This window comes from Plectropomus leopardus, chromosome 9, assembly GCF_008729295.1.
Source record: "Plectropomus leopardus isolate mb chromosome 9, YSFRI_Pleo_2.0, whole genome shotgun sequence".
In the NCBI taxonomy this organism is placed as follows: Eukaryota; Metazoa; Chordata; class Actinopteri; order Perciformes; family Serranidae; genus Plectropomus; species Plectropomus leopardus.
This window is the reverse complement of record NC_056471.1, coordinates 16,540,669-16,556,862: the sequence shown is the minus strand read 5'-3', so window position 1 is coordinate 16,556,862 and position 16,194 is coordinate 16,540,669. Positions and strand designations below refer to the sequence as shown.

At 41.9% G+C, this 16,194-nt stretch overlaps 1 protein-coding gene across 3 annotated transcripts in view; it reads left to right on the top strand.

Annotated features, from left to right (window-relative positions):
* spock1 (SPARC (osteonectin), cwcv and kazal like domains proteoglycan 1) overlaps positions 1-15,336 on the top strand; it is a 132,872-nt gene extending 117,536 nt beyond the window's left edge. For all 3 annotated transcript variants that reach the window (XM_042493319.1, XM_042493318.1, XM_042493317.1), the window contains 5 exons: positions 7,971-8,090; positions 8,506-8,727; positions 9,719-9,781; positions 10,956-11,093; positions 13,954-15,336. In XM_042493319.1, the coding sequence (XP_042349253.1) occupies positions 7,971-8,090; positions 8,506-8,727; positions 9,719-9,781; positions 10,956-11,093; positions 13,954-14,150 (740 nt within the window). In that variant the 3' untranslated portion in view covers positions 14,151-15,336. The remainder of the gene's footprint in view (positions 1-7,970; positions 8,091-8,505; positions 8,728-9,718; positions 9,782-10,955; positions 11,094-13,953) is intronic.
* The last annotated feature ends 858 nt before the right edge of the window (positions 15,337-16,194 follow it).

Genomic DNA, 16,194 nt, shown 5'->3' with positions numbered 1-16,194 from the left:
ATGACAGGCTTAAACCCACTACATCTTATGAGCAGACTGTATTATCGCAGGTATGCTGTTGTTTCTCCCCGCAGAGTTGAAGGGCTGATATTGCATATAGGATACTTAGCCAATCTGAGGTTCTTAAGATAAACTATGGGGACAGTAACACTCTCTTAAAATGTGTCATGATAGTTTCTTTCTTGTAACATTTCTAAAGTGAATATTTAGGCTTTCTCTTCTTGTTTGTTTTTATGGACTTTTTGGGCTCTGCTACTGACAAGATGACTTAGCTCTTTGACAAGAAATGCACAGTTGGTAACAACAACATTACACAAAGGCTCTGGCTTAAGAGCCCTTGGCCCGCTGGGCCTGAGAGGCCCGTTTGGTAATACACCCATGCCCATGTCATATTACCCTTTCTCATCAACTCAACAAAAAAGCCCTCCTCTAGCCTGTATTACAGCTCTGTGGCCTGAAATTATCAGATTAGTCTCTGTAAGTCTGTTAGTAGAAGCGTACCATATACAACAGAATTTATTGTATTGTATTTTGTTTCTTTTTCGCCAAAAAGTTAGAGGAAAACTTGACATTATAACTTGTGTGCTGGCTTGCAGTTTAGCTTTACTTCAGCTGGTAGTTTATGTGTACGTCAGTCAGTCTGTGCAAAACTGATGGCTTGTGGGTTTCTTTGGCTGCCAGTTTCTACTGTTCTGAGTTTGCAGACATGAAAGAAAGTAGAAGGGAGGAAGTGCTGGTTGAGAGTGAAGGAGGAAGGAAGGAAGATGGATAAGAAGGTAATTCCCAGCCATGATTCAGTGTTTGATATTTGACCTGCAGCTCTGATCGATTCTTCTTCTCCTCCTGAGTGAAAGCAGCCAGTGTGTCTGGCTGTCTACCACCACTTTATCTTTGGTAAAAATTCCCAATCTATGATGGTTGGAAGTGGAGCCAATACCATCAGATCTGGCTACTTTAACACGATATATCTTTCTCCGTACATATGAACATCTTCACTGGCACAATTAGAGAGTAGCTGTTTGGCTCAAGGATACATCACTTTTCACATTTGAAGGGGAGGGATTTTTTTTTTTTTTTTTTTTGAGATCTTAAAAATGGCAACTTCTCAGCCAAAGGCTGTTTTCACTACTGCCAGTTTTAAATCACCATCTTGTGAAGCGTTAATTCAACAGTTATAGTTGCTGTTAAAACACAGAAAAATCACAGACTCTAAATTAAGAGATCCTCCAGTTCTTTAATCATCTGTCTCTCTCTTGTTGCCTCGTCTGACTTTTTTTTTTCTTTAGCTTTTTCTGTAACACAAAAGACTGAGTTATAGTTACAGGTGGCTGCCATGGCGAAGAAAATAGGTTTACTCTTTATTTTACTCAATGGTTGCACCAGAGCCTTGTTATATCACTGCTTGGTAATAGTCTGTTTTGCAATATTGCATGAAAAAAAAAAAGAATGGGCTTTTTGAGAATGCATCGCATCATAACTATGAACTGAACAATAGCCAAATTAATTAAAAATTTTACAAAATTAAAATCTGCTTCATTGAGCATAACGCGAGATATGTGTACAAAAAGTTAATTAATAATGGAAACATGTTTTGTCAAGTGAATAATGGTAGAAGCTTTGCATAATCAGCCACACATATTGTTCATTTAATGCCGTTGTTTCCAAGCTTTTCGCAATATTAGCCCTTAAAATAAGCAATATCTAATGAATCCCCCCATATCATATGTTGCATAATATGTACTGTTAGTTGTAGCAGGTCTAAAAAAGAGGGATTTTCTCAGGTTTTTGGTTGTTTTATTTGAATTAAATTTTAAACTATCAGCATTACAGCAATGAAAGCAACTCTTCTTTTACTGCTTTCATGCTCATCATCTCACAACACTCAAGATTAATTTTATGACTCTTTGCAAGAATACCATCCCTCAGGCGGGGAAACACTGATGCAGTGTAGAGTACTTGAAAAGCAGATTTGGATAGTCTTATGCCTGTACACTGCAGGCATACACTTTATATCTGTTTCCTTTACTCTGTACAACCTGTCTGGAACCAACATGGACAACATGACCAAAATAACATGACTTTCAAATTGAAAATAAAGCTAACTGTCAAGTAGTTTAATATGCATATGAATATGCCAGGACTTGTGCTTTAAAAGAATACTTCATCCTCCAGATGATATCAGTCACTCACGCCGTGTCACACTGTATTTGTAAAAAGAATTTTGTTTTACTTGCCTGCCTCCATGGTGAACAAAAATTCCAAAAACTGAGAAAAATTGTAATGTGAAGTCATAGGGGACCATGTTTAACAGCAAAACTATAGAAAAAACATGTTTACAAACTCTCACATAACTCCTGCAGTAAATTACATGTCTCATTTATCAAGTCATATGCTCAGTACTTACCAAACACATCACTAAAATTTTTACCAATGAAAACTCCTTCACAAAAACAGTCTCACCTACAGACAAGAAGTGTGCCTGCAATATTCATGTAGAGATTTTTCAAATCGTAAGGTTTTTGCAGAAAATGCATGATGGTTGTAAGTCTTGAGCATATGACTGCATGAATGAGACTTGGATTATACTGCACAAGTTGTGTGAGAGTTTGTTAACTGACTAACTGATATAGTTTTGCTGTCGCTAAGTGTTGCTCCCCATGAAATTCAGTTCAACACGAATGGTTGCCTTTTTGGATTCTTTCTTCACCATAAAGGCATACGAGAAAAAGTTTTCCTCTGAATGCAGCTTGACGTCCGTCCATCCATCCATCCATTGTCGTCTGCTTATCTGAGGCCGGGTCACGGGAGCAGCAGGCTAAACAAAGCACTCCAGATGTCCCTCTCCGCAGCAACGCTCTCCAGCTCCTCCTGGGGGACCTCAAAGCGTTCCCAGGCCAGTCGAGATATGTAATCCCTCAGACGTGTTCTGGGTCTGCCTCGGGGCCTCCTACCAGTTGGACGTGCCCGGAACACCTCTAGCAGGAGGCATCCTGATCAGATGCCCAAACCACCTCAGCTGGCCCCTTTTGACATGAAGCAGCATCAGCTCTGCTCCAAGCTCCTTCCAGATGACTGAGCTCCTCGCCCTATCTCTAAGGCTGAGCCCAGCCACCCTGCGGAGAAAACTCATTTCAGCCGCTTGTATCCGCAATCTCATTCTTTCGGTCACTACAAAGAGACCATACCTGAGTGCTGGAACATAGATGGACTGGTAAATCAAGAGCTGTCCATCAGCGTAACGTGAGTAAGTGACATACAAAGGATCACTTGGGAGAGAAGTATACCTTTGTTTCTTTAGGTAGAAAATCAGTCAAACGGCATTAAAATCGTGAGCAAATGTGGCTCTAATTTCTGGCTTTGGAGTAAAAACAATCTTGGCTCCAGCCATGACCCATTTTTTCTTCTAGTCAATCTTTGAAGTGTTGTTCTGTAAAGTGATTCTGAGACACTTGATCAGGGTTTCTACTGACAGCAGTAACATCACTTGTGAGTCCAACATCAAATCCAGCTCTGCTGTAACAGTGTAATCTTTGTAACCGCCTGTGGACGTGCTTTGATGTTTGTTGTGTCTGACCCTGTTGTGGCTTGGAAAGAGACAGAGAAATAGTTTACAGGCCATTTTATCTCTGTGTGTTGTGTTCTTCAGTGTGTGAATGTTTTCAGCTGCAGCTTTCAAACTCATTGCCCAACAAAAGGAGTCCCTACGCAGGCAGCAATGTCGGGCCCGTCCGAAACAATTTGGGTCACACTGAGAGAGAGAGATAAGAGGGGTCCATCGAGACTCATTGTGGGGCGTGGTGCAAAGTCCAAGAGACTCAAGAGGAAAAGAAGGAAAGAGCGGTGGAGACAAAAGTAAAGAAAGTGGAGGAAGGCGGAGAGGGACTGAAGGAGCGGATATCAAAGAGAAAAACAGAAACACTAAATCTTTGGACTCTATAGGGGGATGTGCGAGGGGAGAGATGGGAAATGAAGCACTCAAAGCAATTTAAGTGAGAGAGTGAGAGAAAGAAATAGAAGAGCCAGGCATATCAAAGTGGTCCTCTAAGTCTAAGAGAAACTGAGTTAGGTACAGCCAGGTGTGATAAGTGGCTTCTATTGAATCTCGGAAAATTGACAGAGATAGAGGAGACAGAGAGATTGGAAATGAATAGGCAATACAGGGAAATGAGCAAGAAGTCCTCAAAGGCAACAGAGACAGCACAAAGACAGAGAGTGATTCAAATGGCAGTGAGTGAGAACAGAGGAACACAATACGGGGAAAACTTAGTGCGGGGATGAGAGCGGCCATATGAATGAACAGGGGGATAAAGCAAGAGCAATATGCTGCAAAGTCTGCTTCTGCCAGAGGAAGAATTTTAATTAGGAGGCGAAGACGGATAATGTTGTGGCTGTTGGTATTTTGCTCTCTCTTTCTCCGTTCCAATCCATGGAAATAAAGAGCACTTTCAAATGTTATCCGTCTGGTCCTGAAGGGTTATATCACACACACACAAACACAGACCACCTTGGGATTCCAGAGGTAATGTCACATGGATATCCAGCCAGATAAATGTTATCAGTCCTCTCCTCAGCTCCAGTCTGTTACCTGGGGGTGTCCTCTGTTTTATAGCACCTGCAATAATAGCACATTTCAAAGCTATTACTTGAAAATGTGTGTGTCCTTCAGTGTGTGTATGCACATGTTTGCATTCATGTTAAGATGCAGGACATGGTTTTGGAAAGAGAATGAGGAGCGTGACGTGACAAAAACAGAAACCTCTCTCAGCCTTAAAAAACTCCCATTGGCTCTGTAGAATGTAGAATGTGTGTGCTCATGTGTGTGACGTACTTGCACCTTCAGACGTCTTAATCCACTGACAGCAAAGTGTGACCCAGGTCTTCACACAGGGAACAATCTGCTCTGTTCTCTCTATTAGATTAAGTGTGTGTGTGTGTGTGTGTGTGTGTGTACTTGTGCATACACACACTCCACAGTTTTACACAACAAACTGAGGACAATTTCGAAAGGTCTTCTTCAAAGGCCTGTTCAAGGGTTAAGACTTGGTTTTAGGGTTCAGGTTAGCATTAGGTGCATGCACACACACACACACACACACACACACACACAAACACAAACTGAACTCACTCAACATGCATTGTAACAATATGCCAATAAGCCTTTTTGTTTGTCTGTTGTGTCAATTGTTTTATTTTTACACCTGTATTTTCTTCTATATATAATGTTGTCTCTGTAATGTTATTCACTTGTTTTGTACCTGCATCACCTAATTAAAAAAAGGTTAGGATAGTTGTGATAATGGTTGTGGTTAGGCATTTATTTGTGATGGTTAAGGTTAGGGTAAGGAGGCTAGGAAATGCATTATGTAAATGAGGGCCCACACAAAGATAAAAACACAAGAATGTGTGTGTGCGTGTGGGGTGTGTGTGTGTGTGTGTGTGTGTGTGTGTGTGTGTGTGTGTGTGTGTGTGTGTGTGTGTGTGTGTGTGTGTGTGTGCGTGCGTGCGTGCGTGCGTGCGTGTGTGTGTGTGTGTGAGAAAGAGAGCGAGAGAAAGAGAACAAGACATTCTCATCCCAGCTCATCAAATACTGCCACTTTGTCTGTGGACCTTCATAGTCTAAATGCAATGCGATCAGCGCCTTCCTCCATCTGTTGCCGGTGTTCCTGGATGACATGTCATTTTCAGCCCGTTGTCATTATGAACTCATAAAATACTGTTGTTTTGACAATGCCTTTGGCATAAGATCACAACACCAAACGCCACCTTTTGCGTCTGCATGAAACATTGCTGGAAGGCATCAGGTGAGAACGCGGCAGGACAGAACCAGTCAAAGTTATTATATGCCAGCAGATGGCTGGATGGCACCTGCCATGTCCGCATGATTCGTGCACAAGTGACATCATTTGAGAGTGCAGCCAGACAGAATCTGTCACATGCATAAGAAACAGCAGGATGGCATCAGGTTGCAACACTGTCCGTAATGACGTAATATTAAGAGAGAGAGGGCACCTATGAAGTGGGCTGGAGGGGTGCTGGATAGGTCCAACAAACCCTTGACTTTTATGCAGGAGTCCAGTGTTCGCTACCCATCTGAATGTCATGTTTTTTTTCTACATCCTACCATGAATCTCCTTCCCCATATCCTAACCATCCATGCCAGTATGTGTGTTTGCTGATGTTGCAGCGCTGGTTGCCATGTGCTGTTGTTGCCTAAACATAACCACATGCAGCGTCATCCCACCATGTAATTGTGTTGACATCACGATAGCAGCATCCCAGAACGTAAATAGTAGACTCAGAAGGATACCTAGAGCTAAATATGTAGACACAGAAGTCCACTGCAAAGCCTCAGTATGTGATGACTTGGGATGAGAACATGTTGTCGATTTACGCTTGTTATATGTATTGCGTACACTTACATTTTTATAGGATGTGTACTCTTTCTGCTCATTACATGCATACAGTCTTTTTCAAGATAAACTTTTTGAAATAAATTTTCTTGTGAAACGAACACGTGGAGGGATTTTGAGAAAAACATCATAGTTTCGCTCAACATTTACATGGAAAGCAAACAGCAAACTTCCAGGTAAAAGTCCAGGGTTTATTTGACCCATCAGCCTCCACTCCCTCCCGTCCAATAAGGACATCCTACCTCTTAGTATTGAGGTTGCTGCTTTCAACATTACAAACTGCCACCACCCAGTGTGTGTCATATTTCCACGAAAGGTGCCTCTTTGCATCTTTGTCCTATGCCAACTTCAGTGACAAAGCAGTGATTTTGATGAGTTGGGAGTGAGAATGAGACAGTGAGATTTTAGATGATATTGTCTTTCTCGCTGTTATGTCTGTAGAATCCAGTGTACTTGCAGAGGGTTTTTTTTTCTCCTTTTGTGATTTTTTACACTACATCCAAGAATTAGAAGTCATTCTCAAGATAAATGCACTGTGATTTGTATTTAAAAGTGTCTCTTTTAACACTCAAACCCTTTGCATGTTTCATAGCAAACTGCCTCAATTCTGAAATCAGAGTGCCACGGGAATCTTAACAATCTCCCTCTGCAATTTCTATCAGCAAAACAGGAGAGCTTTTGGATTGGAAGGCTTGGCACGAGGTGGAGAATGGCTTTTGTCCTTCAGGCACATTTATCAAGCACTCAAAAGAAACAGAAAGGGGAAAAATATTCGCAGGAGAGAAAGAGAAAGGAAGATGAAGATTGACAGACAGAGAGGCAGAAGGAGACAGGCGGAGGCAGAGGTCTGTTTGGATTGCAGGCAGACCCTGTCAGTCCCACGGGGCTGACGGGATGAGGGAATTGTTAGGCAGCGACAGAGGCTGGTTTATACTTTTAATTAGGGGTATCATATAGTTCACTTTGTGTTTTTTTTAGGTAGTAGCACAGAGAGAAGCATCAACATGCTTGACGGTATGCGATCCGCTTTCTTTTAAGTTACGCAGCCCCGAGACTATGATCGTGCATAAAAACACAAACAGATTTATCTCCAGCGCGGATAAAATGCATCAATAAAGTGGCCTCTCGCTGCAAGATGACTTTAGGGATTTCTAACAGACCTTTGTCCACTGTGACTGAGAGTATGTAGTGATAAAATCAATCACCAGAACAAGAACACTAACTGGTAAACAGATAGAGATGACAGCAGATAAGGAAACTCAGTATGTGTACTGTATTTGTGTGTTTATGTTAGATTGGGTTCCTATGGTAACTGTCAGGAGATAGCAGCTGTTCCGTATGTGTTATCACTCCATTGTGTTTACTCAAGGAGAAGAGCTGGATGAGGAAAAAGGGAAAGTACACAGCAGAAATGAAATGAAAATTTGATAAGGAGCAAGAAAAGAATTGTTTTTTTTCCTCTGATGACAGCAGTAGATTGACAGTTTCCCTTCTCCTCATTATTTTGTGTTTGTGTGTGTGTGTGTGTGTGTGTGTGTGTGTGTGTGTGTGTGTGTGTAGCTTGCACTGACACAGAGCTCCACAGTCTGGCTGCAAGACTAAAGGACTGGTTCGGAGTTCTCCACCTCGACGCCAACAGAGACCTCAAATCCTCTGACAGCTTTGACTCCGCCACTGGACGTGAGTACATCCCCCTACAATATGTCCCTGTGTGTGTGTGTGTGTGTGTGTGTGTGTGTGTGTGTGTGTGTGTGTTGTGTGTGTGTGTGTGTGTGTGTGTGTGTGTGTGTGTGTGTGTGTGTGCGTGTGCGTGCGTGCGCGTGCGCGGCCCTTTTCACAACAGCCATGCTTTTCAGTCCTCATGAGGGCCGGCGGCGATGTTGACAGCGACCCCGCTCTGTTCTCTGTAATGTCAACATGTCTGAACACATGTCAGCTCTGCCACTGCATACACACACACACACTCAGATCTCAGTGTGATACTTGAAAAAGATGAAAATCTAAGTGACCTGGACATGTTCTGCTGTTTCAAAAATGTTCAACTTCAACAATTCCATTACCTTTTTTTCCCCTCTCTGTCTATTTTCTCCTCCAGACTTTGACACCAGCATCTTGCCCATCTGTAAGGACTCACTGGGCTGGATGTTCAACAAGCTTGACATGAACTTTGACCTCCTGCTGGACCAATCAGAGCTGAGTGCCATCTACCTGGACAAGTATGAGCTGTGCATGAAGCCGCTCTTCAACTCGTGTGACTCCTTCAAGGACGGCAAGCTGTCGAACAATGAGTGGTGCTACTGCTTTCAGAAACCTGAGGGTGAGGAGGGAGAGAGGGTGGAATAAAGAACTGATTGTGGTAATTAAATGTTTAAATAAGAAGGACAAAAGCAGCGAGGAAATACAGTTTAAAAATACAAGTGGTACTAAATGTGGTGTACAGCATACCAATTATCACATAATAATAACGTAATTTAAAACATAAAACCAAAGGTCACACTAAGGGGGTAATTATTTGGTACTAAAATGAATCAAAACCACCTCAAAAGCAGCAAATCATGCCTCAGGAGTGTTTTTTTCTACAACACAATATGTAACAGGAGGACAAGCAACGAAAGGTTTTAGTCCAGTGTCTTTTTGTTGGGATGGTTCAACATGTTTTGCAGATGACTTACTGGTATAACACTGAGCTAGCATAATTCCCAACATCCCATTTTTCTGTTCAGTGAAGAATAACTTTGATATGTTGGATACATTGATTTTCAGTTTCACCTCTATTTAATTAGTATACCCATCATGTCCCCAATTATTTTCTTGATATAGCTTACCAATCAAACATTTTTCAAGATGATTAGCACCTTTAATGTTTGCTAGTGCAATTCATTATGACTGAAAAAGTCATAATGAAACAATGAGATGTGAATAGTTAAACAACGTAGGACTAATTCACACAAGAAATAAAGTTGATGGGAATTTAATAAAAATGTAACACTAAAACCAACAAAATAATTATTACAATTACAAGTACCAATTGTCTGTAAAATGTGCTATTTGTACTAAAAACGTGGTCCTTCGAGAGCATAATGGATAGAGAAGGATACAGAATTAAGTCAGGCAGACACTGAAAATCAGTAGTCGATGTGAGAACCGAGGCAATTTAGGTAGATGCATTGAGGAATGAAAGGGTGACCAAAATAAGAAATCAATGAGATGTTAAGAGTAGAGACAGAGAAAGAGCTGTTTAGTCAAATTATGCTGGTAGAAAAACAAACTGTATTAATGAAACTGTTTTGTTTGTTGCTTGGTTGCAGGACTGCCCTGCCAAGCTGAGAAGAGCAGGATCCAGAATCAGAGTCGAAGGAAGACCCTCATAGGTTAGTCTGGATGATCGATAGCTGTCAGTCACAGACTCTTCTCTGAGGAAACTAAGATGGCTACATATATACGAACAAACCAAGCCCTGAGGAAATACGGCAGTCTTTGAAGCCAATTTGTCATAGTGGCCAAATCGTGTAATTACAACTTCAGGGCATGTAACGTGATGCCATTGGGCCCACAAGGACTTTTTTCTGCACACTGATATTGGGAAACAGATGTGTAAATGAGTAGATCGGAATTTGATCAATTCTTTCTGATAACATTTTGAACCGCATAATTAAATAATTTTATCTCCATTTAAGTTAGCAGAGAGCTGAACCTACAGTTGGCTACTTGGCCAACTGTAGGTTGAGAGTGAAAGTCTCTGATGCGCTTCCTCTATGGGCCAAATGATGCAAAAGATTTGAGTTATTTTACACCGGTGAAGTCAAACTTTATACATTCTCGTTAGGCAATTTTCATAAGAATGAATGGCACAGTGTCTCCAATGTATCCAGTTATCTTAATGCATCTATGGAACAAACACACACACTTGCATGAAAAATTGTAGCTCTTTTTACAATAGTTTCCAGCAGAGAACATAAATCGGTTGCATTAAACACTCCAAGTGTACAGACACACACATACACACACTCTCTATGAAGCTCATCCTGATATTTTGTACACATGTCATCTGTCCCCTCCGGGCAGATCGTTCAGTGTTTCAGATCACAACAAAACAGCTTGAAAAATGACTGGGTCAAATGAAGGTAACGGAACTAGAGGTGTGTGTGTGTGTGTGTGTGTGTGTGTGTGTGTGTGTGTGTGTGTGTGTGTGTGTGTGTGTGTGTGTGTGTGTGTGTGTGTGGGTGTGTGTGTGTGTGTGTGTGTGTGTGCGTGTGCGTGTGTGTGCGTGTGTGTGTTATTGAGAGTGATTGCCTCCCTTTAAAGAGGATGTATGCCTGTTGTCCTGCAACCTTCACAGCAGTAATTGATTGTTGATCTCCCTCTGTGAATACACAAGAACTTTGGTCACAACTACAAGACATGCAACCTCTGCTGAGGTGGGATCAGATTTACGCCTCTATTGCTGTCAGTTAGGTGTTTTCCACCCTCTCCCCTTTTTTCATATCACTGTTTACCTTCTTTCTCCAACCTTTCCCCCATCCTTTTTTTCCTTTCCATCTTTAGGGTCTTATATTCCCCGTTGTACTGACGAAGGCTACTTCAAACCAACCCAGTGTCACGGCAGCACCGGCCAGTGTTGGTGTGTGGACAAATATGGCAACGAGATTGCTGGCTCCAGAAAACAAGGCAACCCCAACTGCGGTAAGACAACAACATGCACACACTAACATGTTCACTCATTGCTAAAAAAGGACTTTGGTTGTGTTGTGTTGCCCTAATTCGCTCCCAACTGTCTGGCTGCCTTTCAGAGGTAATGCTCTGATGCAGGTGGACTGCTGTGCGTTTGTCTTTTATCTTCCTTTGTAATATGAGAGCTTCTCTTTAAAACATAACTTACCACTGAAACACGAACAGCTCCACAATTCCAACTTTGTTCTATTTTTTTGCTCAGTATCTCTCCCGGTCTCTCTTTATCTCTACCAGTATTTACGCATCAGTGATCATTTAGGAAATAGATAACATTAGGCATGCCTCTGGAGCCAGTCTGGCTGGTTTACTATCAGTCAAATGTCTGATTCTATCTGCTTCTGATATTCTGCTTGTGTAGCTTTGATAAAACACCAGCATCTTGCAAGTCAAGTAGGAAGATCCGTCACAGTTGTCAGCAGAGAGCAGTGTCAAAAGATTTGTTATAATACATGAATTTGTAGCAGTGACTGAGTTGCACCTTTTAGAGGAGAATAAACATTTAAACTGCAGGCTGATGTCGGCATCCAAGAAGATGTGTTTAGACAAATAATGTGCATAATTAAGTGCTTATATATGTCAAAGTCATAACTAATAAGCCAGTGTTGGAAATTCAAAAGGAATGGTCAAAAAGCCAATAGAAGCACTTTGCTGCAAATCAATGGTTGAGGGATTTCTTTGTGGAAAAAAGAATAATAATTAGGAAGAAAGAATCCAGGCAGATATACTGATTACCAATCAAACAGCCAACTCACAGTCACAGATTACAGCTCACTCGAATGCCAGTCTAGTCCAAAGCCAGTAATTGCAGCTTCCAATATTGATGAGGTGTCTCTCTGGTGCCCGCACACGCGTGCACACACACACACACACACACACACACACACACACACACACACACACTGACAGCAGCAGTCCTTTGTCTCCGGTCTAACAAGCTCATCTAACTCTGGCTGAGTGGCCTCAGGCTGGAGCAGACTGGAGTTCTCCCATTCGGCCTTGCATAAAACAAACAGGTAGCAATGCAGCAGCTCTCTGCTCAATAGCCTAAACACAAGGACAACCAACTGATTTTAACACTGTGAGTGCCACTCAGCCAGAGTACACTTGTACCCAGGTGTAAATAGGCTGTTTTGAACTGAACTCAGAAGGATTTTAAGGTCCCAATTTCACAAAATGCTGGAGGCAGCAGCTGAGATAATGACTCCTGTTTCGCACTGTAGCTACAGAGAGTTCAACATTAGTGCCAAAAAACATTTTAACAACAAATTGTTTACTTGGTAACTTTATCAAACCAAGCTTAGCCAGACACCACTGAGGCTGGTTAGTTAGGCATCCCCTTGACTGTGCACTGTGTTGTGTGAAGTGAAGGAATGATGGATGGAGGGCTTGTGTCTACTTCCTTTTCTCCTCTCCTGTGCTGACTTACTGTCTACATAGGAGAACAGAATATACTGTCCAGTCATGGCTATATGAAAATACAAGCTGTAGTTGACTCGCAATGAAAAAATAGTTCCCCAGGAAGTGCAATGAGCTTTGAAGCCAATTTTTGTAGTGGCCAAACAGTGGGATCAAAACATCTAGGTAGGTTACCTGATGCCAGTGGGCCCCAAAATACATTTTACTTTGGACTTACATTGGGAAAGGGACATCTGTTAATCAGTGGACACATTCTTTGGCTGCCACAACCCCTGTAAAAAGACTTGTTTTACTATCTGCATTTCATCCATTCAGCACAATAACATTACGAAAGTCTTGAAGAGCCATATGATGAAAACATTTCATCCCCATTCAAGTCAGCAGACGGTTAATCCATAAGCTTTTTCAAAAGTCTTTAGTGCGCCTGCTCTGTGGGCTAGAAGATCATAAAAATTTTATACCTGGAAAGTCGAATATTATTTGCACCATTGAAAAACTGTCATAGGAATAAATAAGGCCCAGCCTTGAATGCTGTATCCTGTTGTCTTTATACATCCATGCTAAAAGCATATGTATGTTGGCATGCTAACTTGTTTATTAGGACTAAACACAAAGCACAGCTGAGACAGAAGGGAGTATCACTACGTTTTCTAACTTATTTTCTTTTTTTCCTAATGAAAAGTTAAGTTCCCACATGCCAAATTTCATGGTAATCCATCCAACTGTTCTTGTGACATTTCATTGAAAGCCACAACTGTCTGTCTCTTGGCAGTGCTAGACAAAAAGTCAGGGCATTGTCAAAGTCTGTAGGATTCTTTATCAGAACACAAATTTTTGCCAAACAGGAGCTATTAATATAAATTTATTTAGTTTGTGCAGAGTACTGAGATAACAACCTTGAGCATGTTTCTCGTGAACTGCTAACACTATAGCATTTGCCTACAAAGAGGGCAGTGTTGAGGCACCTAAACCAAGACCAAGTAATGACCAAGACCTGAGTGTATCAAGACTGAGACAAAACCAAGAGCAGTGCCTTTGTTTTCTATGAGCAAACAAATGCATCACTCTGGATAAGCAAACACTCTAGATCTGAAATCAAGTTAACCATCTAATCTCCCTCCTTTTTCACATAGGAAATGTAGTTATGTCACTGCAGTCGTGATTCTATCTGGTCTTGAAATAAAATTCTTTGTCTGAGACTGAGACAAGACTGATTGAAAATACTGTTGAGTCTGAGACAAAACCAAAAAGTGTTCACAAGACCGGTCTCGAAACCAAGGCTGATCTTGAGTACTACAACACTGCAGGTTGACCATGAGCCACTAAACCCACGCTGTTACACATGGATCTTTCCGTGTTTCTAACACGCTCATTTGTGTTTTGCACCTCCCTACAGATGAGGACCAGGAGACATCGGGGGATTTTGGCAGTGGTGGTGCAGTCATTCTCCTCGACGACCAGGAGGAGGAGCCATCACAGAGCGGGCGGAGCCGGCAGAAGAAGAGACGGGGCCGGATTCACCCCCGAGGAGCCATTGAGGACGACGAGGACGAGGAAGATGATAAGGATGACGAGATCGGTTACGTTTGGTAGCTCCGCTCCATTTTTTTTTTCTGCCATCAGCCGACCAGGAAACTCCGTTAACTCAGCACAGATCTGAAGCCATTCCAATGTCTCCTCCTCCAGTTACTTTGGCAGCAGTCCCATCTTTTGGCTCCTGAACTTGCTCTTGTGATCCCTGTCCCTTATCCACATCTCTCTCTTCAGTGAACCTCATCTGACCTGTTCCTTTTCAAGTGTTTCGCTCTTTCCTCAGACGGAAAAACTATTAGATTTCAACAACAACTGTCAAGACCCTGTCAGAATTCTGCTCAAGCTGTCCACTTTCTGCCGCTAATCTTTAACCTCTTCTAACATGAACTCACTTCTCTATAACTCCCTCTATCTTCCTCCTATTCTGTCTCTCTCGCCTATCTCTGTATGTCCGTGTCAGAGCCTCTGGTCAGTCTGTGAGCCCAGATACATTAGCTGATGTACTGGATGTAAATATGTTTCCTCCAGGAAGGGCAGATTGTGGATTAAACCCTCCCTGTGCTTCTATCAGCGATTTCATTCTCATGTTCTGTGTTCCACCGTCGGGCTCCTTCCAGTGTTCAAAGATGTTCCCACAACACGTTCCCAGGCTCTGAGATGCTCCCTCTCTCTCTCTCTGTTATTTCATGGAGGATTGTAAATTATTTAATTGTTGATCTTGAATGTCCCAGAAAGCCCAGGAAGCAATGAGATTAATGATGTATTGTCGTTGTTGTTGCATGTTTCTCATCGTGTTTCTGTAAAAGAGAGATTTACCTGGCCAGGTCTAGCTCTATGCATCTCAAACAGAAAGTGATGCCTATTTGGCTGCTACAATACTTTGTTGCTATGTTGATGCTGTCTAGTGTCTTTTTGGTTCTTCTCCCAATCTCAGGAGGTAGGAAGTTGCATTGCAGAGCGATAGCAGTTGTAGAAAAGCGAACTGCAAGGCCTACAGTCCAAATCTGCGGCGTTTCAGCCAGCTATTCTTTTAGTAGTTGGTCAGTAGGGCTTCTGAGGCTGTTTGCCTGTGCATAGACACTAGAGGAAGAAGCTGCTCCTGAGCTGGGAGGACACATGAAGTCAGGCGAGCAGAGAAGAGGCTCTGTTCTGCCTCCCAACACTGGATATGTTCGTGATTTAAAATTGAAAATCCTCACCATGTCAACTAAGTGAATTTTTATTTGTAACTTTGAAAATTTAAGTAAAGTGGCACTTTGGGTGTCTTTTGAACCTTACAGGTCTGTGTCCATGTGTCTGTTGTTCTCTGAATGTACCATTCTCCGCACACACCTCACATTTCATCTTATTTCACCAAATCATGATGAAATAAAAACACATCTCTTTCCTCACTGTGAAACCACAAACACATTTATATGAGTTTCTCATGCTTTTTGGTTTTTATTTTCTCCGAAGCTCAGGTTTCTCTGCAGTAGAACAATCAAAGCCCTCCATCAATCCTGACCTTTCCCAACCTTGAGAAAGCAGCCTCTCCTCTTAGAAGCAGACATAAATGGTAGCAGCAGAAAATACTCTTATCACTTGCCTTTGAGAGAGGAGAATCACATAGCCAGCAGTGCCCAAAAGAACATAAAAGCTTAATGAGTGTTTTTGTAATATCACTGGTTAATGGGACAGCTGACCCCACTGGCTTGAAACAGCCCGCTCAGCACTTTGAAAACACATTGTACCAACAATCGGAGGCTAAAAGGACGACCAAATCTTCTAGCTTGAAATAGCCTATTCAGCAGTTCACAACACACTCTGTCAGATACAATAGACAATGGGCTTAACTATGTGCATCAAATTATGCCAGGAGCTGTGGAGGTTGTATAATCGCCCAATTCTGGGACCCTGGCTAGTGCAGCATTTTCCTCTGTCATCAGGCTACATGACAAAAGCAGGAAAAAAATGTCTCATTTGTCCATCCATCATCACATGCAGTGTCTGCTGTATTGTTTCAACCTTACTCTTTACCTTGCATGAAAAATAGGCTTGATTTTCAGCAGCTGCTTCTTTGAGAGTTGGATTCAGATTCCTTTAAAATTATTTTTGTTTTATTCAT